The 23,366-nt window shown below is 46.4% G+C and overlaps 1 protein-coding gene across 2 annotated transcripts; it reads left to right on the top strand.

Moving 5' to 3' along the window:
• The first annotated feature begins 8,832 nt into the window (after positions 1 to 8,832).
• Lhx9 (LIM homeobox 9) lies at positions 8,833 to 22,495 on the top strand. Of its 2 annotated transcripts, none has more exons than XM_052736573.1 (5): positions 8,833 to 9,006; positions 10,828 to 11,030; positions 12,134 to 12,492; positions 18,235 to 18,437; positions 22,390 to 22,495. In XM_052736573.1, exons 1-5 carry the CDS (start codon positions 8,833 to 8,835, stop codon positions 22,444 to 22,446), a joined length of 996 nt encoding a protein of 331 aa, XP_052592533.1. In that variant the 3' UTR covers positions 22,447 to 22,495. The 2 variants fall into 2 exon arrangements, with proteins under 2 accessions (XP_052592533.1, XP_052592534.1); XM_052736574.1 differs by lacking the exon at positions 22,390 to 22,495 and adding an exon at positions 19,476 to 19,733.
• Positions 22,496 to 23,366: the final 871 nt, after the last annotated feature.

Here is a 23,366-nt window from a genome sequence, read left to right as displayed (position 1 = left end):
TGGTAGATGGAAGGAATTCCCAGGAAGTCTTTTACCCCCTGGCTGCTCTTTCTTCCTCTTACTACAATCTTTGAAAAAACAACCAAGCATACAAACAAACAAACAAAAACAACAACAAAACTATCATGGAGGTTGGCAATTCTTGGGATCTCAACTTGCAGCCCAGCAGCTGCTGGCTTAGGGAGGGAGGTGGAGACATTTATTCTTGCCTCCACCTGATGCCAGGCATAGAGGTCTGCTGTGGTTCTGGAGAGATGCACCTGAACCATGGTGTAACAGTAGGGCAGCAGGGCAGGTGCTCCCACAGTAAACACAATATTGCCACATAAATGGACTTCGCTGCAGAGGGTTTAAGCTATATTGTTTTCACACATTGTAAAGTAAAAATGCAGGTCTCTTATTGGATGCATAGATACAAACACATGGAGATGCCCAGAAATAACAATGACCCCCATATAAATCAACTCTGGTGTAGCTCCATTCTCAGGGTTTCTGGAGACTCCTTCTGCCCCAGGGCACAGTAAATCAAGAGAGACTGATTTTGGGATTGCTTCTAACACAGAATGACCCAAAGGAAACTAAGGTTACTAGAGCAGGGGTGGAGATGGATTTCTGGGGCTAATTCTTCTCTCAGCTGGGAGAAGGTCCTCTCTAGCTGTGAATGGGGATGCACACAGCTCTCTGGGAGCTGCACTGTCCCCACTGATTAAGAAGGTCGAGATGAGAAATAATTTTGTCCTTTCAAGTGAAACTTGAAGTTCCAAGTAGGGTGTTTGCAACAAATGAGATCCTGAAGTTTGCCCTGCCTCTACCAAGGATCTTTGTTTCAGCGAAGTGCCCCATCTCCAAAGGCGTTTGCAAAGTCCTTTGCTCAACACGGTTCTAACATCAAAAATCGGTGGGGCTTTGATTCTTCTCTAGACAAGATTAGTGGAGGAGGCTCCCTACCTACCTACCTGATGCATGACACTTGCTATGTTGTGGTCCTCCGCTGTTAGAAGTGGCAGGGTCCCAGGTCAGCCCCCAAGGAACCTTGCTCTCCACTCACCACCCACCCTTCATTCCTCACCTTCGCCAGTCACTTCATCTTCTCTACCTTCCCGTGATGGCTAAAGCTTGTGAGCTGACATCTGTCACCTGTGGAGAATTTAAAGCTCTGTGTTACCTTTTCACTATCCTACATCCTACAGTAGTTAAGATGTATTTCCAGATTCCAAAATGATTCTCCTTGGGGGGATTTCTCTCTCTCTCTCTCTCTCTCTCTCTCTCTCTCTCTCTCTCTCTCTCTCTCTCTCTCTCTCTCTCACACACACACACACACACACACACACACACACACACACACACACACACACACACACACACACGTCATGCATATATGATATCCTTATCAAATACCTGAAACGGGTACCCGAAGAAATTAAAAGGCGCTGCAATAGGACAGAACACCGAAGAGTTTCTAGTGCTCCTTCACTTATGAGTATAAAGCTGGACCCAAGAGTCTTGTCCCCACCAGGAGCGTACACTAGAAAAAAACAAGCTGAAATAGGCCGGGGTGAGCCTAGGAAGGTCTGGTTCGGTAAACGGGTGGGACTGATTGACTGATTGGCCCGAGGGACTAGTACACGAAGTCTAATGTTCCCGTGGAACACGGGGCACAGTCGGTCCCTAGGGCACCCTGCGGTGTAGGGTGCAGGGTGAGCATGCGGAAGAGCTGGGGGGGGGGCGTTGGATACACCATTCCTGAGCCATTCCTTAAAGCCCCCAAACTGTGGAGAGATTGTGGGACCGGTTGCCTTCCATCCCCGCACAAGTCCGCAATTTTCGCTGGTGGCTTCCAGGCACACAAATGCCTTCAGCCCATCCCGCCCTTGGCCGGTGCCAAGTCAAGGAACCGCTAAGACCGCCCGGGCTTTGGGGAGCAGACGGGTGGGGGAGGGCGGCGCCGGCGCTGACCGGCGTTCCGGAGCTGCCAATCTCTCTGCTCACACCTCCTTCCCCACTGGCGCGGGAGCCCAGGCTAATCCCCCGCCTCCCCATCTCCGACTGCGAGGGGCGCCCTGGGTGGGGAGTGGGGTAAATAATTGGCAGACGTCTGGCTTCCGATTCTCCTCTACCAGCGGCTGGAAGGGAACCCCGGGGCTACGCAGTCCTAGCGGAACCTAGACCAGGTAACAGTGTCCCCGCCGGGTCCCGGGTCCCACAGCATCCCTGCGATAGCCTTTTTTGAGTGCCCGAGTTTGAGCGCAGATTTCCTTCTAGAAGGTGAATCTCAGCCGTCGCTCTTTAGTAAGGACTCAAAAGGGACAGGTGTCCTGGGCCCCCTCGCAGACCGGTCACAAAGGCGGCCGGCCCTCCAGCGCAGAACGCTCTCCAACTTGCTCCAACCCGCTTTCCAATGCGGAGCTTAGGAGCATCGATGCTGAGCGAAGGGTAGGAAGAAGAAGGCGGGGACCGTGTGTGAGCAATCAATAGCTTAGCCCAGTTTCCCCAGGAGCTACCATCCATTCACCGTCTATGCAGCAGGCACCAGCTGGCAGCAGCATCTTTTAGGTACCAGCTTCAGCAAGGCAAAGGCAGGCTGGGGGTCCGGGAGCCCAGGGTGCACTGCGGGGCTCCAGCCCTCCCTCCCTCCGGCCCGTGCCCCCCCCCCCCGTCCCTCGCCCCCCGGCTGCGCCCAAGTCTCGGGATGCTCGTGGCTTTATGAGGTTCCCTTGCCGCCAAGTCTTCCATTAACACCTCCTCGGATTATTGAGAGGCTGGCAGGGCTGAGCGTGGCCTCAGAAAGGGTGTTGGGGCACTGGCCGGAGGCTGAGCCCTCTGCCATCCCCCCACCCCCGCCTTTTCCGATTTGAGAAAGCATAAACAGAAAATAAAAGACAGGTGGAGGAGGCTGAAGGTCAGAGGTGAGAGATTCAGGTCAATACTGGGGAGAGAAGGAAGGAGAAAAGGGACAGAGGGAAGGAGGGAGAGAGGGAGGGAGGAAAAGAGGAAGGGAGGAGAGAGAGAGAGAGAGAGAGAGAGAGAGAGAGAGAGAGAGAGAGAGAGAGAGAGAGAGAGAGAGAGAGCGAGAGCCTATGTTCATTCACTGGCTTGTTTATTTGATTAACAGAGTGCGACGCGGGGACTGGCCCGCACCCCTGACCGCCACCTCTGGCCACCACCTCTCCAAGAACCAAGTTCTTGAGAGGATCATCTGACACCGGGACATCAAGGTAACAATCCCCTTAGGTTCCGCGCGTGTAGTGGGGAGTGCTTTTCTATCCCTGGAGTGGGTGGGGGGACCGCTCCGAGCTCTGGAGCTCTGGAAAGGAAGCTCAGCTTGGCCATGACTGCGTGGGTCCCCGAATCTCAGCAGAGAAGAGGTTGAGACCGGCCCCACCAAGGGGAGGAGGTTCTTGGGGAGCCCGGGCAGTAATGTCTAGCTGACGCACCAGGTTTTCTTCTTCTGACAGTACAACCGCAGTTAACCGCGCCATCGACCACCCTCCTCTCCCAGTAAGCATGCTGAACGGCACCACTTTAGAGGCAGGTGAGTTCTCGCCAGGTTCCCCTGTATTTTCCTTGCCACTGTTTTCTTGGGCCCGCTTGTGTTCCAGAGGGGGCGAGGAGAGAGAGAGAGAGAGAGAGAGAGAGAGAGAGAGAGAGAGAGAGAGAGAGAGAGAGAGAGAGAGAGAGAGAGAGAGAGAGAGCGCATGAGTATGCCTTCATTGAGTGGAAGGATCGTAATTGTCTTAAAATTGAGCTTTGCTTTGGAGGCTGGAAAACATTTTGGCTCAGGACTTCCCGGAACCCGCCCCCTCCGCCCATCCCCTCGCCGCGGCGCGCGCTTTGGCTCTTTTCTTGAACGCCGCCGTTGACTTTCTTGGAGTCTAGGGTCAGGGCTCTGGGCAGAGGTCAGAGTGTCTTGGGCCTGGAAAAGCACAGGCACCAGGGACTCGCGACCCTCGGCGGAGCTGCCGGGGCTTCACCTTGCTGAAAGCAAGTACCTTGTAAGGCTTGAATGGCAGCTGGCTTTATTCACATCTCGTTGTTGTTCATCCCCGATCCATTGCGCTGCCTAGCGTTTATTGTTTGTTATGGGGGCTCTGAGGGCCACCGGCACAGCCAGCTTCAGGTAAAGGGGCTTCAAGTTTCAGAAGCTCGATATTCTAGACGAGGCGGCAGCCCTGTTGGGGGTGACGGGGGGAGCAAGATTCAAGAACACAGGTTTGAAGATAGCAAGCAGTTGACAAGGGTTTTTGAGGCCGCAGGTGTTCCAGCACTCCCAGGGTGTAGACTTGCCCGGCCCTGACCCGGCATAGACGTCTGTCCCTGAGAGCAGCAGGCAAGGGTGCGGGTGTGGCAGCTGGGCTGCGGCGAGAGCAGCATCTCCTAAGCCTCCCGGCTCCTGCCGCCACAACCCTTGAAGGCTCCCTTGCATTTGTCTTGAGGCAAACTTTACTGATAGGACTGAATCAGAGGCGCTCTCTGAAGCAGAAGCAGACTGGACCTGCCAGCATCATTGTGGGGAAGGTTTGCTCATCGAAAGATCTGTCTGGGCTGTTCAGAGAAAGGTTTGGGGACTTGCCGGAGGAGCCTGGTCATCCAAGACCGGATGGCGACACCAAGGAAAGCAGGGCTCCTAGCTCCATAACACCTCTGACTTCTCTTGGCTGTTGAGATACACACACACACACACACACACACACACACACACACACACACACACACACGCCAAATTCTAGACGAGATCTCCAGAGCTTTGCCTTTCCAAACAAGAGTATTCTGAAGATCTGAAGGGATGGCCTAAACGTTCAGGGTCAAACTTGTGAGCATTAGATTATGGTCACCAAAATCCAGGGCTAAAGAGACCTTGAGTCTCTTTAAGCTAAATGATGAGCCAGCCGTTTGCTGGATTATTTTCTGTTCTCCAGCCTAAAGCTATGCAGCTATTTGAGCAATCCAGGATATCTCCACTTTTTCCCTTCTAGCCTCTGTAAGCCAGAGACCTTTTCCCAGGTGAGATGCCAGAGCCTAGACAATGGCCCTTTAGTCTCCTCTGGAAATAATGTCATCTGGTACTCTAAATCTAAAATCTTCTGTCTCATTAGAATCCAGAGTCCCACTCTTCTGAAAGTTGTAACAATAGCCCCATGGATAGCCATAGAACAGAAAAGAACACATTAGATTGCCTATGCTGGGGGGGGGGGGTGGGGGTGGGGTGGGCAGCGTTCTGCCCCGATATCTCTAGTACTACTTTGGACTTAGAAGGAAGATTCCAGATCCTTCTGGGAGTGTGGGCAAGAGAGCCCCCACACCATGCACCTGTCCCATTAATGGAGGTGAAGTCTTAGTCTCTGGACTTGATCTTGCTAGTGCTCTAACTTTTATGGAACATGTGCCAACCATTCAGCCTGGAGTTGGGAGAAAGGGAAACACTTCCTGGGTAAAAGGAGTGTTTTCACCTGGCAAAGTTGCCAGGATGCGTTCCCTATTTCAGTCACTTATGTCCTAGACAAAAGGTTGGCACACTCCTGTGACACAGCTAAGTCTTAGGCTATTTTTCACCCCTCTACCCCTTCAGGGTTTCTTTTTGAGGAGCCGTGAGAGGAGGGTAGGCTGGACCTATGGGGAGCTATTTCCCCCAAACTAACTGGGACCTCCCAAACTCTAGCAGACCCTGCCCCGTTTCCACCTTTCCAAAGACTTCCTACATTCTCAGAGCAAGAAAAAAAAAAAATCTTGGCAGTTCTCGTCTTTGTGGAAGTGGCCAATCCCTGTGGGCACTGGAACTTATAACCTGAATTTTATAAGAAAGAGCAGTCCTAGCTCTGTTTCAGCTAGGGTGCTGAGGGCAGGACATACTCTGCCTGTCTCACCCTTATAGATGCTTTAAAGATATGTACAGAGGAAGTGGATTGGATGAAAGGGTGAATGAACGAAGGCTGACAAGATGTCATTGCCCAGCTTCCCTAGGGACTCTTCCCAACGCTATGGCTTTTTCTAAGAGGTGTTTTTAAACTTTCCTTCCACAAAGTCCTGTTTTTTGTTTTGTTTTGTTTGTTTGTTTTTGTTTTTAATGTTCTTGCTGAAGAGTTCAGGACCAAAATCCAATAACCAAAGCCAATTCCAAACACCCCTATTTGAAAGTGAGGAAGGATGTAGGGAGGGGGGAACTAAGCAAAGTGGACCACAGTCTTGTATTTACTTGGTGCTTTGGGTTAATTGAGTAGTTCTTTGGGTACCCCCCCCCCCATTTCTCCTCCTCCTTGGGCCCCCGGAGTCACTTTAACTGCTGACTTGTATGAAGGCAATCTGCCCCTTTGTAAGAGGACCTGCTGTCTCCGAAAGGGCCCCTGCCCCAGGTCCCTCCTTGGGGCCCTTCGTGTGTGCACGTGGGTTTGAAGAGCTCATTGATTTCCATCCAAAGGGGCTAATTACATTACTTACAGTAAATAGCCGCCCTGCTGTCAGGTAGGGCTGCCAAAATGGGGGGCGGGGGAGAGGAGTGTTTCTTCAGCTTAGTTTTCTCCACTTGATTGGCTTCGTTTTTTGTGTGAAATTGTGTTTTATGAGCTGTATTCTGGTACCCAGAGGACCTTAAAAGCGTCCAGTCTGCAAATAACATTATTTTGACCCTGAGAGAGGAAAAAAAAAAAAAAGGATGGGGAAACAGTGGAAGCTTGAGTTTCATGGTAGAAGAGACCCCAGGAGCCTCCGAAGGCAGGCGAAGCTTTGGTACAGGAAGTGAGACTGCTCCACCGGGGTGGTTTCCTCCTTCTCTGCATTCCTTCTTCCTCCCTTCCTTCCTCTTTCACTTCCTTCCTTCTCTCCTTCCCTCCTTCCTAAGTCGTCCTCTCATCCTGTGTTCTTTCCTTTCTTCTCTTCTTCCGATAACCCTTTCCCCCAGCTTCTTCTCAGCCTTCCCTCCAGACTGGGCTAAAGCTCCACGTGGAACCGGCAGAGTGGAGGGAGGCGGGCCTGCTGCCGGGCCGCTGCTCTGGGTGTCTAGACTGAAGCCCCAGTGATCTCCGGCAAGGCGGCAGAGAGGTGGGGAAACAGAGGCTGGCGGCCGCGAAGACCGGGCGGGGTGAGAGCGGCTAGGCTTTCTTCTCTTTCAGATTAAGTTCCCGTCGCTGGTCCTCGCTCCGCGATCCTAGGGGTCTTCTGGCCGTTGCAGGGAATCCACAATATCAGAGTATTGTGGACACTTTTTTAATGGGACCAGAGGGAGGGGAAGGGCCGCGCTAGCAAGAACAGAGGGCGACAGAACAATACCATCTCTTGTGAAGAGCAGTCTGCCATCCTGCCTGTTAGTTCTCACCTCCCAGCCTCCACCCGGAGCCCCTTTCACACCCACCGAAGTGTGCCGAACGCCAGCGGCCAATGCCTCGTCCTATCCCGATCGGGCGCCCAGCTCCCCCGAGTCCCACGCAAGTTGACAAATTTTAAACGGGACACTAGAATCTCCACTAGTTTGCCTTCGATCTAGAATTACGTAAAAGAGTCAGTCCTCCATGGTCAGAGTTCTGTTGACTATCTGGGTCTACAAAACCATGCCCTGGCCTCTACACTCAAAAATTTCAGACTGTATATGTATTTCCCCCCACTCCTTCTCCCAAAGTAATAACCCGGAAAAGTAGGTTCTCCACGCCCCTTTTCACTTAGGGGGACGCCTCGGAGCCTGATGGTGCCTCCTGCCCTCGGAGAGGTGAGGCGAGTAGACAACCGTCAGAAGAGTGCTTTAAAAAGTGAGTTGAGAAAGAAGGGATGAGGAAAGGGGCAGGCATTACAGGCGCGATTTCCGTGCGGTGCCCTTAAGACTGCGGGTTTGATACCTTCCTGGTGACAGACGCCTTGTGAACTGGGTGGGGGGATTTTAAAAAAGCCTGCCCAGGAGAAGGAAACTTAAGGTTCGCAGCTCATCTTCTGTGTACGCTGGGCTGGGGTCTGATGAACTGGGATCAAATGAGCCTGGCTCGGCCGCCTGCTCCATCCAGGACTTGGACAATAAGGGCTCCTTTACCCTTTTTAAAACAGGACTGTTGAGAACTCTTGGAAGGGTGTGCGTGTGTGTGTGTGTGTGTGTGTGTGTGTGTGTGTGTGCAGGCGCGCGTGTGGGGGGTGGAGGGTGGGGGTAAGGGCCCCCTCCTTCTGCCTCCCCCTGCAGTCCCCCACCCCTTTGAAATGTTTGTCCCTGCTTGCCCATCACCAGGGGGTTGAGAGGAGTATGACAGGTCTTTGTTGTCTGAATAAAAATCCGTGGCAGCTCCAGGGAGAGGACTCCTCCTACTAAATTATCAAAAATGGGCTGGCTTTAGTCTCTTAACAAATTGGACACAGCTCCGGCAGGAGCAGTCCCCAACCCAACCTACAGGCACTGGGAACTTGCCGGCAGCCGGGGACGCTGGATATAACACTTCGTTTTCTTTCTTTGTGTTCAAAACTATTTTTCTTTCTTCCTCAGATTTTGTTTTCCTCCCCCCCCTGCGCCCCCCCCCCCAGCCCCCGCGGCAGTTGTTTTTCATTAGTAATTCGAGCTCTCAATGCAGTAAGATTCTCCTGCTTCCCTCTCCGTCCGCGTTTGTTTGTTTTCTGCACATCTCCTTCTGGGAAGCGCCGGACCTTTTTTTCCCTCCTTCCCCGTCCCCCACACCCCCCCTTTTTTTTTTGACTAGGGTCTTTTCCCTCTTCAATAGATCTATTTCCACTCTGTCGTTTGTCGTTTTCTTCTTTTCTCTCTTGCCCTCCTGTCCCCACGCGTCTCTACTGCTCCGTCACCGCGCAGCCCTGTGGCGGGTCCTCTTTGCTTCTTCACGCGGATGAACTGAGAGCCCTAGGCGCGTGTTTATGGAAATAGTGGGGTGCCGAGCTGAAAACAATTCGTGTCCTTTCCGCCCCCCAGCCATGCTCTTCCACGGGATCTCCGGAGGCCACATCCAAGGCATCATGGAGGAGATGGAGCGCAGATCCAAGACCGAGGCCCGTCTGGCCAAAGGCACTCAGCTCAACGGCCGCGACGCGGTAAGGACCGGCCCTGGTGCGGCGCTGGAGAAACTCACAGTCTCCGGCCTGCCCAGGTTGGGGATGTCGGGTCCCGGGGATATCTTCCTGGGGACGCTCGCTGGGTTTTCTCGAGAGGTCTGCTTGCTAGGCAAGGGTCCCTTTCCGAACCGAGGTGTCTGGGATGCTGCGGTTCTGAGTTCACCGGTCTTTGTAGCGGCGGATCGCGAGCGCGCAGGGCAGCGGGCCTTGGAAGGAGCGGGCTTGCTCCTTGCCAGCACCAAACTCCGGTCTCTGGTGACTCGGCCGCAAGGCCGGATCCGCCGCCTCCAGGGCAAGCCTTTGGTGCAGGCAGGTACTAGGGGACCGTTTGCCGGCACGGCTGAAGCCCTGGGAATCCAGTCTCTGGGATGGAGGAAGACCAGACCTTCCGACCAAACCCACGCACTGGTGGGTTTCCAGTTCTTAGAACGCTCGCTCGGAACTCAACACCCGAATCTAGAGATGGTTAGGGCCTCTGGCATGCCGGTTCAGCTACCCTGGTCACACAATTGCGTTTCTCTTTCTTATGGGGAGGGTGTCTTGTGTAGCGGGAAATCGAATAAAAATGAGAAGGAGCGGCCCCCTAGTCTAAAAGCAAGAACACGAACTCTGAAAACCCAAGAGAAGCAATCAGCTACCACTGCCGGTTACAATTCGTAATAGCAGTTATGTCTTCGTGAAATTAATAGTAATCTAAGCATTTCCCCTCTCCACTTATGGACTGGAAGGAGAAAACTACAGAAGTCTGCAGAAATGATTCCTGACGAACAGTACTGTGTAAACCTTTCTTGTCACTGCGGGGACTGTAGCTCAACCTGACCCGAGATGGTTCTAGCCACTCAGCGAGGTTTTTCGTCTCCTTAAATAACACACTATCGCCCTTAGTACCGTTAATTAAGAACCCATGATCTGAGTAAAAGGAGAAATTTAACTTTCCCGTGTCGCCAAGTTGTAGTAGGGGAAGCCCGGATTGTTTCTGCTAGTCTGAGGAAAGGATCCAGCGAGTAACTTCTTTTCATCTTTCGTGGCTATTTTATTTAAAAATAAGAAACAGCAACCAAATTCGACTGGGATCCTCAGAGTGAGTTTTACCGACTTAGCTAGCCTCAGTTGGGACCTAGGTGGAAAGCTTCATTTGGGAATCACATTTTCAAGAGGAAGATCTATGTTGTTTATGCTGGCTAGGGAAAAGAGCGCGTGTGCAGAGAAGGCTGGATGGGGGTCCATCCTTCGGGACAGACACTTCACTGCCTTATGGGAACAGGGCGACGGCCTTGAACTTACAGAATAGCAACATCTGCTAAGCATGTCCGAGTCACAACAATGCCGGCCAAATTACTCCGCCTATTAAAATTCAGAAAAAAATTGATTTATAGTATTGTTTGTGTTAAAAAAATTTGTGTACTTCAGAATTCTTTTTACTTCTCAACCACGGCTCTGTTGTTTTATTTTGTGTATTGTCTGAAAGTCACAAATTTTTAGCCTTCGCTGTTCTAATTCTGGGACACTTATCAAACCATTCTCTAGGCTCTAAATGTCCGGGTGCTAGGGTCACCGGGCCAAGAGAACCGGGACGCTGGTCCAGGCAAACCCCTAAGAAACGGAATTAACTGGTCGTTGAAAAGGGAGAAATTGGGCATGCTTCCCCTGCTCTTGCTTTTGTGTGCCGGTGGCCCCTGGTATGATGCGCGCTCCTGTGCTGGGGGACTCGCTCTGCCAAAGGCGTCCCGGGTTGTGCGGCAGCGGGCAGCGCCCCCGCGCCTCGCCTCCCATCAGCCTTGACTTCTGCTTGCTTCACAGGGCATGCCTCCGCTCAGCCCCGAGAAGCCCGCTCTGTGCGCCGGCTGCGGAGGCAAGATCTCCGACAGGTATTATCTCCTGGCCGTCGACAAACAGTGGCACCTGCGGTGCCTGAAGTGCTGTGAATGTAAGCTGGCCCTGGAGTCTGAGCTCACCTGCTTTGCCAAGGACGGCAGCATTTACTGCAAAGAGGATTACTACAGGTACTTCCACCCCGCGCCCCCCCCCCCCCCCCCAGTCACACACTCCTCTGACCCAATACACCTGGTTGGAGCCACCTGCGGGGAATCCGGGAGTCGCCTCTCTATGCCCGTTTCGTTTCGTTTGTTTGTTTTGTTCTTTTGTTTGTTTGTTTTTGTTTTGTTTTGCCCGTCCAGGGTACAGTTATTTCTGAGATGGGGGACATTCTTTACATATGCCTGCCTTAAAGCTGTGTGCACGCCATGGGTGAGGATGGGCGAGAAGGATCCCAGGCAGCAGAGAGCTTTATGAGGGTTCCTAGCTCTTCCCAGCTACACAACTCAGCTGAGAAATCTGGGAGAACAGCCAGTGGACAGGTCTCTGGCGAACACGACTTTGGTTCTGTTGGTCCCCCTTAATGTGAATTGGTCAACTTCCTTACTATTGGCCCGGGCAGCGGTGACCAAGTGGATGACATAGTTCATGGCTATGTACAGGCTACTGCTCCCCAAATGGCTAGCCAGAACCAGATCGAAGAAAACAAAAACCAACAAAACAAAACAAAAAAGCAAGCAAACAACAGCAATAAAAACCAGCAGCTTGAGAAAGATTCGAGCATGTGGAAGTGACCTAGCTGCCCTCTGAGCAGAAGCAGGAGGGCCGCCAAAAGAATAGCCTTTCTTCTGCAGAATTCCCGTTTTCTGGGATAGCCAGGCACACGCCTACATCCAAGAGTGGTACTCTTCCGTTACCGGTAATGCCAGGCTTCTCACTTGGCGGTTGTAACAATATTCTTTCAATAGGGCTTCGAGTTGGGCCAGTTCAGAGTTTTGCTGGTTTTTTTTTTTTTTTTTTTTTTTTTTTTTTTTTTTTTTTTTTTTTTTTAAATACGTCGAAGCTACTAAGTTCCTAGTTCTTCTGACTTTCCCGTAAGGATGCTTTTGTTCTGGTTCACCAGAACCAGTATAGGTCACTGGGCAAATAAAGCTGATTTCCAAAATGGCCCTCAGCCAGTTCTCCCCGCCAGTCGAGTCTTGGGCTCCTGCAGACCAAACCCTGGCGCTGTGAGTGGGAGATGGGTCCTCCTTGCACCAGCTGGCACCCTGACGCTCCTGTTTGCTTCCAGAAGGTTCTCTGTGCAGAGATGTGCCCGCTGCCACCTTGGCATTTCCGCCTCTGAGATGGTCATGCGCGCCCGAGACTCTGTCTATCACCTGAGCTGCTTTACCTGCTCCACTTGCAACAAGACCTTGACCACAGGCGACCATTTCGGTATGAAGGACAGCCTGGTGTACTGCCGCGCACACTTCGAGACCCTCTTGCAAGGGGAGTATGCACCTCAACTGAGCTACACGGAGCTGGCGGCCAAGAGCGGAGGAGGCTTGGCTTTGCCTTACTTCAATGGCACTGGCACCGTGCAGAAGGGGCGGCCCCGGAAGCGGAAGAGCCCAGCTCTGGGAGTGGATATCGTGAATTACAACTCAGGTGGGTCCCTTAAACTTACCCACCCCATCTCACACTGCTGGAGGATTTGGCAGAGCCGGAGCTGCTGAGACCCCCCTTGGCCAAGACAAGTGCCTTGCCTAACATGACCCTGCTTCCATCACAACCCTCTCCGCCTGGGGAAGAGAAAGGAGAACAGAGTAAAGGAGATGGCAGGGGAGAGAGGATGGGTTATTGGTTATTGAGCTTGTGGAGGGAAAAAAAAAAATTTATAACCATGGGGCTGAAGTGACTTCCCCCAAACAGGCAAAGCCAAATCCTTGTTGCCCATTAGTTAATGAGCCCATTAGTTTCTGGCTCTCAGTTGGAGCAAAACAGCCCCAGGGCAATTCCTTTGTTGGAGCCAAATTATAGATCCTGGAGGAGGTTTTCCTAAATAGTTAATGGGGGGAAAAGAAAGACTTCAGAGCCCAGCTCCACTCTGTCTGGAGGGGGCAGAGGCTGTGGTCACCAGCCCAAAGTTAATCAGCAACATGGTTGGCAAGGGTATTGAAAAACTGAAGCTCTGATTTTGGCAAAGAGCAACTGTAGGGTGGGTCTCACTCTGTACAGCTGAGACAGCTGTTTCTCTACAGGGTCAGGGTATTCACACAGCCTCCTCACTCCCTGCCTGAGAGATCATCAGGTCCTCTAGACCTCAGACAACCAGAGGAATCCCCTGGTCAAGTCCACCGGGGGTGGCTCAGTGCTATCTCAGGCTGCTCATCTGCCCTCTGCCAGCCTCCTCTCAATTCAAAACAAAGCGCAGGCAACAGCCCCCAAAGACTTCCTTGCTTTGGAGGATACACCTATCATTTATCAATCTGCTTCACACCCATGCACCAGCTTCTTATTGTTGCTAGCCTGTCCCCACCTCCCATCCTCGGGGGTCAGGTTGTTGGCAGACCCCAAGACAGGAGCTCTTAGAATAAGCACAGAGGGGAAAGGGGCTCCAGAAAACCCAGGCTGATTTTGGGGAGCCCAAGGAACTGGACTGCTCTGATTTTCTATGCCCTGACCCAAACTGATTTGGGCACTCAGCACACAGGGAACTGGGAACTGGAAGAGACGCACTAGCGAAGTGTGAGCATCCAGTATTTACCATCTTCCAGTTTTCAGTGTCTATTATGGCATGTATGACTTGTAGTTCAATGATAGTGGAACAATATCTTAGTTAAATGATCTGCCCTAGGTCATAGACACGGTGAACATCTGAACTGAGAATCCTGCTGGAACTCCATCGTTTTTCAGGTGGTCCTGGGAGCAGGAGCGCTTCCCAAGCACTATGCTAGGCTGTTTCCTGGGATTCTTTCCCAAATTTAGAGGAATCTGTTCTAGGCACAAAGAGATGGCATCTCAGAGAGAAAAGGGACACACAGTACAAGGAGGCCACATCTGTCTTTACCGAATTCACATCTGGGCAGAGGCTGGACCAAGGGAAAAGGGCCAACACAGAGGCTAAGGGCGGGTCTGTGTCAGGCGGCAAGTGGAGCCCAGTGGTTGGCCAAGGGCATTAGCGGCTTTGCCTGGCTGCACCCTACCCGGGGGTGGGGGGCGGGGGTGGGGTGGGGGCTGCTAAGATGGGACAGGGCTTTGCCTAGGGTCCAATTGCCCAGTGCACACTCCATCTTCTTTGATGCATGGTCCTCAAGGCAAGACAGGCAGAACACTAATTGTTCTTTATTAATAGAAGATGACATTGGAATTTCCAGCCACTCACCAAGACCTGACTGTCCTACTGAGAGAGGAGAGGAGGAGAGAGGAGGGGAATGAAGAGGGGAGGGGGAGCTCGGAATGGGAGAAGGAGGAAGGGAAACGGGATTTTATACAACTACTGGGAGAGAGAATGATGCCGGCACCCCATGGAATCCAGAGGGGTGGGGATTTCTAGTTAAACTGGGAGCAAGCTCTGCTGTTTGCTTGTTTTATTTAATCTAATTAGCTAAATTTGGTTTTGCCTTGGATCTTTATGTTAGGTGGATCTGAGAGCTTTCAGAAATATAGAATTTAGCTTCTCTTAGTTTTTACTTGACTGAAGACAAACAGAGAAGGAAAAAAGCTGCTTAGATTCTGTGTTCGTTCCGTAGGGTTGCTCAGTCTCTGACTACATTGTCCTGTTCCTGGACAGCACAAAAGTGGCCCAGGCTGCCCAGTCCACTGCTGCTTCTTAAAGCTCACACCCTTTCCAAGATGTCCCCAGAGGCACAGGCGAATAGTACACATTTCTTTAAGATTAGGTGAAGATTGCCTGGAGGAATTGGTCTAAAGTAATCTGAGCAAAATCACCCTCATTTAAAAAAATGTTTATGATTCTAATGTCAGCTTGCCACACAGTCCGATGGGGCAGGGGTGGGGCGGGTGGGTCAGCACGTTTAAAACATATTAAAATATAGAACATACAAGTCACCTACATTTTAAGCTCATTGTTTTTTTTTAACATTCTTTAGGTTTTCTATTGCCATTTCTGCTGAAAGGTAAAGCTTCATGAAGAACAGCATTAATTGGGATCCAAATAAATTCATACGAGTTTTTAAAAATGTGTACACAAAACGTGGTCATGATCCAAACACTGTCAAAGAACCTGTGAAACTTGACAGAGATCAGCTAGTGCTTGCCAGAGGTTAAGTTCCTTTCAGTGGAATGTTCCTAGATTAGTTTCTACTTCTTTGTACACATATTCATCAGATTATTCAGGCTGGTATTTTTGGAAAAGGCACAGGTAATTTATCTGAAGTTGGAGTGAAATAAAGTCCTTCAGAGGTGAGAGGATTCAGCCTAGGGTAGACAGGTCCTGTTTGGATAATTGACCATTGACTAAGAAACTGGATTTTTGCTACTTCTCACTCCCCCGCCCCCACGCCCAACTTGAGGTTCTTTCCTGTAAATGTGCAGGATTTCTCATTGTTAAATTAGCCTGGCACTGACCCCTAGTGGTCTCCCAGGAATCAGTTAAATCTCAGAAGGTCCCGAACCCTTCAGAACAGAAGAAACTCCTTTTAGATAGGTGACCATCTCATAAGTAACCGAATGTGAAAACACTTAGCTCTTCTCGTTCAGTAGCAACAGATGCGTAGTTTAGGGTGGCGATTTGAAGCAATTTAAAGAGAGCTATTTGTTCTTATAATTCAGGGGGAAACATCCCTAAGGCTTAGAAATGGGGAGAAACACGATCACTTGCAAATTTACATAAAGCTTTTGTCATTAAACACAAATAATTTAGGATAAGCTGACATATTGTGGCAGAAACAGATTTCTCTATCGTGAAAATCGTACGTTGTAAGAAAGACCTGAAGCCTATGTTCTTCCACATTAAATTGTTATGTGGCAGCAGACCCAATAATTCTTTCTAATGCACTAAACCGCTGTACTGAATTTACAATGAGCAAAACCAAACACAGAGTACATATATTTAGAAAAGCAATTTCCTCAAATCTTATTTTAACTATTTTTTTCTTAGATTCATTTCAAATGATGAATAGCTGGATAGCTAAGTAGGGAATCATATTCATTTCTAGGAAATGTTATCCTGGGAGAGGCAGAAATAAGTAAATGCGTTATTTAAACATCAAGTTGAGGCTTTTGTCACAATTGATGTGTTGCTCAGGGAAAGTTGCTCACATGGGCTAGGCATGCTATCTTATTTGAAGAAGCCTCCAATGACTGGAATGCGCCTCTTTGAGCATTTTGCTGAGGTGTATTTGTAATCTGGCTGTGAAATATGGCTCAGTTTACTGGAGATAACATAGTTTTATAGTCACAAGATGCAGTTTCATCCATTTGAGGATCTGAAAGTGCAATTCTGTAGACTATTTGAAGTTGACATATCCCCCCTGGGATAAAATAGGGTAAAATGTAAACTATATCCTCTCTGTTATCAGGGGGTATATGCTTCCATTCTATCAGGCCTAAGAAGCTTGAGATCAAAGTTAGGCAGTATATCTGACTTGGACATCATCTCAAATTGATTTGACTTTGTATTAACGTGCACTTATGATTTTCTTGGTGAACAAAGGGCTTGAAGAGAGTACTTGCTAAGTTCATGGCCTTGCTTTTGACTTAGGGAATCCAAGAGAGACTATGATACAGTCTTTTCCCCCAGAGAACTCACAGACCTGCTCTTTTGTATGACTCTGCTCCTGTAACTTTCCACCATTGTGTCTTAGGATACACAAAAGTTCGTAGTTCTTCATCTTATTGTATTTGGGAATAATTTCTCATTAAATGAGTTTTATTTGCAGTTAATTTCCTGATTGATGATGACAAAACTGCATACATACTGATTTCTGAGCACTTATATGCATATACACATACTGATTTGCTAGGAAAAAAAACTGAAATTCTAACCAGAGCCTGTCAGGCAGCTAACACTTTAAAAAGGAGGAGAGGGGTAACTTCTTTAAAGATGTAAGCTTTTCCTTCAGAATGACATGATCAGGTTGATTTTAAATAATGTGTTGAAGCGCAGGATGGTCAGATGTGAAAATCCATCAGATGAACATGTGAAATAAAGGTTTAAAGAACCAAAGACAGCTATGTCCTTGAATTGCAGAGGTAGGGAAGTTAGTAAATCTTTAGTGGAATGTTTCCATCTTGTAGTCACATGTCTTGTGCAGGACTAGGAAATGGCTCTAAATAAAATAAACTTTTCCATCTCAAGGATGAGGACTTTCCCCCCGGCTTTAAAGACTGACTTATTTTTGCCCTTAGGTTCCAAGGAGGGTTTTGCAAGAGCAGAGAAGACGCTGCCCTCTTCCTGCCAGCCAGTCAGGGGCACAGCTCATACCTGGCTCACACACGTCCACAACACAGGGGACCAAGCAGGGTAGAAACCATCAGTATGTCTCAACAGTGAGCTGTGGGGAGTGCTTCAGGCATGAGTGAGTGAGAAGGCTGGGATCATTTTCTTTCAGAAATATTTATTAGAATAACTCCAAGGGAAAATGTTTTCTTCCTAGCATAGCTCAAGCTAACCAGTTTTAGCTGAAACTCTTCAAATACACTGCTCTTATGATTCTCTAAGACATTCAAAAACATGTCATTTTTTCATGTCTCCTCATTTTTTCAGCCACGTTCTTTTTCCCAGTCGAGAAAGCTCCACAAATATAAGAAAATGCTTTAGATTATTCCTTTGCTTCCTGTGTGTGTATACATGTACTGTACTGTTAGATAACTTGAAACTTGAGACCTGAAATATATATTTGCCACATTTGTCATGATAAAGAACAGTGCCTTGACACAGTACATGGCAATCCAGAAATAGGCAAAATGTCAACCCCCCCAAACAAACAAACAACAACAACAACAACAAAAAACCCCAAACCCATGTGAATGTGGACACCTGGGTGCAAATCCACATAAACTATCAGAAAAGAATTTCTTCTTCTTCTTCTTCTTCTTCTTCTTCTTCTTCTTCTTCTTCTTCTTCTTCTTCTTCTTCTTCTTCTTCTTCCCCTTCTCCTTCTTCCTCTTCCTCTTTTGAGGTTGCTCTTACTCCCCACATTTCCTGGAGCATCAAGCAGAGAGAGAAGGTTTTATCTTATATTTTCTATCCTGTGAACCAGCTGTATCCCAATAGCATAGGTTAGCTGATTGTAGTCACTGTCTTCTTGCCTCGTTATCACTCCCCACTGGTTGACAGCCTTTTACTTTATGATGACAGCATAGCAAACACCCTATGTCGTTTAAGCCAATGGAGAAGTTTCCACTGAGCAGTTTCGTTTTTTTTGTTCACTGTTGCTGCAACAGGTTGTAATGAGAATGAGGCAGACCACTTGGACCGGGACCAGCAGCCTTATCCACCTTCACAGAAGACTAAACGCATGCGAACTTCCTTCAAGCACCACCAGCTCCGGACCATGAAATCCTACTTTGCCATCAACCACAACCCAGATGCCAAGGACCTCAAGCAGCTTGCTCAAAAAACGGGCCTGACCAAAAGAGTTTTGCAGGTAAGACACGTTCATCGTTGGCTTTGTGTATATCTTCTCCCTTGCCCTTGACAGTGACTAGTTCTCTCCCTAATCACCTGGATATGAATATTTCCTATTCTGCTTCCTAGTAGTCTCCTCCCATAGTTATCTTCCTACAGGGGCTTCCTGGAGGGTATTCAAGGAGGCGTCCAGGACTCACATTCTCCCTACAGATGGAGAGATGGGCTCTAAAGCTTCATTGCTGTGTAAATGGCATTGACTTTAAACAAGTGTTGCCTGCAGGGATGTCCACTCACACTGAGTTTAGAGTACTAGCTTCTAAGGATCTGCTGTCCCATGCCTACAAACTCTTGGCAGCTCACTCAATGTTACGACCTTCGAAATTCAGGTGGCCCACCCCCAGCTCTTGAACAGTCAAAGGGAAGGTTAATATCACAGCAAGCAGTTGGAGCAATAATTTTTCCACTTTACCAATCCAGAGTTATTCGGGGCGTTGAATTGCTTCCCCAGACTTATAGTAAGAATTATAAAATGATACAAGGTTGCCGTGAGTGGCCTGTGATCTCCCCCTCAGTGACCCTTAGCAGACATTTTCTGTTCTCTGGCTGGGAAGAGTATTACTGTCTGTAGAGCTTTTGTTAGGCGTCAGACCAGCAAACAACTTAAACTCTGGTGGTGTTCCCTCACGTGAGTAGTTCCTCCTTTGAGATACCTTTGGTGACCCCATTTTCCCCTATTCTTTTGAGGGATGGTATAGTTTCCCCCCTAGTCTCCATGTCTTTGTTTCCATGGTTTCTCTGCTCCAGTTATCCCATTTAATGGGCACATTTAATGCAGGAATATGTACAGTTAAGAGAGAATAATTCTATTATTACCCGAATTAGTCTATTTTGAAAGAAGTAAAAAAAAAAAAAAAAGTCTACTTTCCAAGAAAAATGATATTTAATAGGAGAAATAGAGGAAAGAAAAGGGAAGAAAAAAGAGAGAAAAAAGGAAGAGAGAGAAAAGAACTTAAAAAAAAAATCGATAAAGAAATCAATTGGGATTGGTTTGCAGGTTTGGTTCCAAAACGCACGAGCCAAATTCAGAAGGAACCTTTTGCGGCAGGAGAATGGGGGTGTTGATAAAGCTGACGGCACGTCGCTTCCGGCCCCGCCCTCAGCAGACAGCGGCGCTCTCACTCCACCCGGCACTGCGACCACTTTAACAGACCTGACCAATCCCACTGTCACTGTAGTGACGTCTGTGACCTCTAACATGGACAGCCACGAATCCGGAAGCCCCTCACAGACTACCTTAACGAACCTTTTCTAACATTGGTTTTTTTTTTCTTTTTCTTTTTAAAAAGGATTCTTCCTCTTTTTATTATTATTCTAATATTATTATTTTATTATTTACGAGACTTTTTTTTTTTCCTTCTCCTAACCCACAAGATATTTGGGGAATAAAGTAGCAGCTTGGTGTGTAGCATCTACACCACTTGGCTATGAGTTTACAGTATTGTCGCTTTTAAGTGAACGTATTTTGTCTACAAGGTGTATTTGATCTTTTTTTCTTTAATCAGGTTTTTTTTTTTTTTTTTTCAGTTGGTAAGGGGAGATTTTGAATCATTCTATTAAAGTGCCTCTTAAAATTGTATGTTACTTATTTCCAGAATCTCGAAGGGAAAAAAAAAATGGATGGTATTACGATGGGCAAATCATACTCCTGTTTCTGTGATCAAGTTATTAAGGAACCAGGCAATTAGTTGCTTTTTAAAATCTTACAATTAAAATTTTTCATGTTAAAAAAATTTAAAAACAAATGTATTATTACGGCTGTTTTTAACCTGAACTATTAATTCAAGTGAGGGATATAGTTAAACAAAAGTATTAACATCAGTTTTAAGGAGTAATGATTAACTGGGCGGGAAGTCTAACTCAGGAAGGTAACTTTTCCTCTTGTTAGGACTGTATACCCCCCCTCCACTTTTTACTGTTTTTCAAAATTAAAAAAAAACTTAAACTCCTTGTGTATCCATGGAAATTACACTTAAAATTTGAAATTCTGTACTTTTAACCTCCCACATTAAAAAAAAAAAAGAGAGAGAAAAAAGAAAACTTTTTTTTAGCCAGTCTCTGAAACTATTCTGTTTACTTAACCTTTTCTCCCTAGAGAAATGGAAATAAGCAAAATACAATTTTTTAAGAAGTAAAAAATTGGCATAATTTAATTAATAATTAATTGGCTTCAGCTGTACCATGATATTGTATCTGGCATTCGACACAATGTCTTTTTTTTTTTCAAGCAACTTAGTAAACTAATACCAACAATGAGAATTATTTGGTTTTTCTTTATTTTATTTTGGCACGGGTTGATTTATGTATAAAAATCTTTTTAATATCACAGATGTGAAGTTATGAGTCTTAAAGCAGATAAACTCAGAAGCCTTGTGGATGCTGATCTGAATATATTTTGTAGTTTACAGCAGCATTTTTTTCTTTTAATTTAAGGTGAAATCTTAATGGTCTGGGCAGTGGTGAATGTTCATCTATCTGCTTCTGTTGTAGTTAAAAAAAAAAAAAACCAACTAGATTGTGGATTTCCTAAAATAATAAAGAAGAAGTCAAGATCTATGTCTTGCTTTAGTGGATTGTTAAGAATGACTTTGCACATACTGTCCACTTTTTTGCACCCCTTAAATCTCCTCTGGTGGTCGAAGTGGCTATTTAATAGATTTTAAAGGTGCCCTTCTGGCTGTATAAATGTGTGGTTACATATCGACAGTTCACTGCCCACATTAAAGTGCATTATTGTAACTTTTGCTCAGGGTCTTTAGAAAATTAGCACAGAAAGTAGCTTATTTTTTAAAAAAAAAAAGATGATGGAAGAGAAGCTAACACTGTAACAGAAGAAGAGTGTGATCGCCATTATATATTTAGCAAGTGTGGTCATCTTCTATGGAGCTTAAATCTTGACTTTTCATATTTCTCTTACATTTTGGGCATTTACCACTAACCAGACCAAACAACCTTGTTAAGGCTGAGATCTTTATTAACACACTTTTACAGGTAAAAATATCGATACTTAGAAATTTTGTTCTTTGACAGAACAATATATGGTACTACAGACCTACTTTATTAAGTAGACTAATTATAACTCAGTTCTCCTATGTGCCTTATGATATAACTTGGAAATAAGTTTGTGAAAAATCAGGATATATGTGTTGTTTGTTAAATTAACTGTTTCAAGCCCTTTGACACCTCGCTAGTTTTGTACTGTTTTACCTCTTATTTCTGAAACTCTTTTTATGGTGTATCCTGTTAGAGGGGACAAACATGTCATAGAAAGCAGTTGTGCACTCTTTCAAATATAGTTGATAAATTCAATAATCTTATATATTGAGCTTCGTGTTTATAGTACAGTAAGTGGTCTAGCAAAATTGTCCATGTTCCTTTGTTTATTGATAAATGCATTGTATAGAAACTATTTCCCCTAAATATTTATGGACCAAACAATTGTGATATATCCTATTAAATTTGTGTGAATAAACCATTTTGAATCTAAGGAGTTTTATTTCCCATCAGTTTTACTTGTATTAGTATGCTTCCACTATCTATGTGTAAAAGATAAGACATAGCAGCGCAATTAAAAAATTCAAACAGACGAATAGTTCTTAGGTTTCCAAACTTGTGACTCATGTTAAATACACACACCATTGTATATAAGATGTGATTCAATCTTGAATTACCCTTAAATATCCTTGTTTATAATAAAAGTAATGCCCCACTGATTTGACTCAATTCAATTTTTAGAATAAAAATAAATGAGCAGACCCATAGGTGCATGAAAAGAAACTTAGAGATGATTAAGATTTAACATCAGGTCTATTGAGCACAAGTGGATATTTGTAAATCTAAATAGAAATTGCAGACCCCTAAAAGCCAAGTTGCTCTGTAGTTAATAAATTGTCACTATGATTTTTTTTCAGGGAGAACAAATCTTGGGGCATTACAGCCAAACATCCCGACGTTTGAAAATTCCCTAAAGTATTAAAAGAAGGGGAAAAGTTTGATCGGAAATCCACTGCAGTGAAGACAAAGACACTATTAGGTTATGATAATCATACATTTAAAAGTTTATTGAACCAAAAGAGAGAGAGAGAGAGAGAGAGAGAGAGAGAGAGAGAGAGAGAGAGAGATTGAGAGAGAGTGACTTAAGTGTCATTTATTGAATGTTAACAAAACTTCTGTTCTTTATGATGTCTCACACAAATGAAGGCTTAACCTCATGTGGTTTAATAAAAGAGCAAGATAAACCATGTAGAAAACCAACCAGAGCAACCTGGCAGTAATATGCCCGCCCCACATTCGAGAAAATTATTATTGAAACAATTCCACACATCTGTCAAGCACAATATAACTGTAAAATAAAGTCCAAAAACATCCATCTCATCTGCTTGCTAAGGTGTATCAGTTCTATTTCTTAATGTTATTTTCCAATTGTAAATTCAAAGAGTAACTTTTACTCATTCACGAGAGCATAGGGATCAAACCCAGTGATTTTAGTATTATTGTCTGTCCTTCCTTTCTAAACAGAAGGCTCTGCATGCACTTTTGCATCTATCACCTCTAGTGTACATCTCTGTAATGCTGACTTTGCTGTTTCCTGTATGATAAATAGCTTTCATTAATAAACATTTTATTTGATGCAAACATAGTTAACTTTATGTTAAGCACACATTGTTGAAATTAATTTTGAACACTGTCTTAAAGAGTCAGGACAGTACACTTGCAGCCTGTTATGCCCAAGGTGGGAAATATAGACTAGAGAACTAGGTGAAATTATTTTCTTTGATTTTTAACTTTTATGACTTATTTTCATTTATTGTATTTAGTTGACACATGGATAAAAATAAAATAGTAAGCCCAAACTACAACAAAGTAAACATCAGAATAAATTATGATG

Source organism: Peromyscus californicus, unplaced genomic scaffold, assembly GCF_007827085.1.
Source record: "Peromyscus californicus insignis strain IS unplaced genomic scaffold, ASM782708v3 Scaffold_14__1_contigs__length_90479793_seg_2, whole genome shotgun sequence".
NCBI lineage: Eukaryota > Metazoa > Chordata > Mammalia > Rodentia > Cricetidae > Peromyscus > Peromyscus californicus.
Note: the sequence above shows the minus strand (reverse complement) of the source record. Positions and strands in the feature narration are given on the sequence as shown.

Excerpts from the sequence above, each read along its gene's own strand:
- Lhx9 (XM_052736574.1), top strand. The coding sequence starts at position 8,833 with ATGGAAATAGTGGGGTGCCGAGCTGAAAACAATTCGTGTCCTTTCCGC. Across the intron at positions 12,493-18,234 it reads TATCGTGAATTACAACTCAG|GTTGTAATGAGAATGAGGCA; the intron begins GTGGGTCCCTTA and ends TTGCTGCAACAG. Across the intron at positions 18,438-19,475 it reads TGACCAAAAGAGTTTTGCAG|GTTTGGTTCCAAAACGCACG; the intron begins GTAAGACACGTT and ends ATTGGTTTGCAG.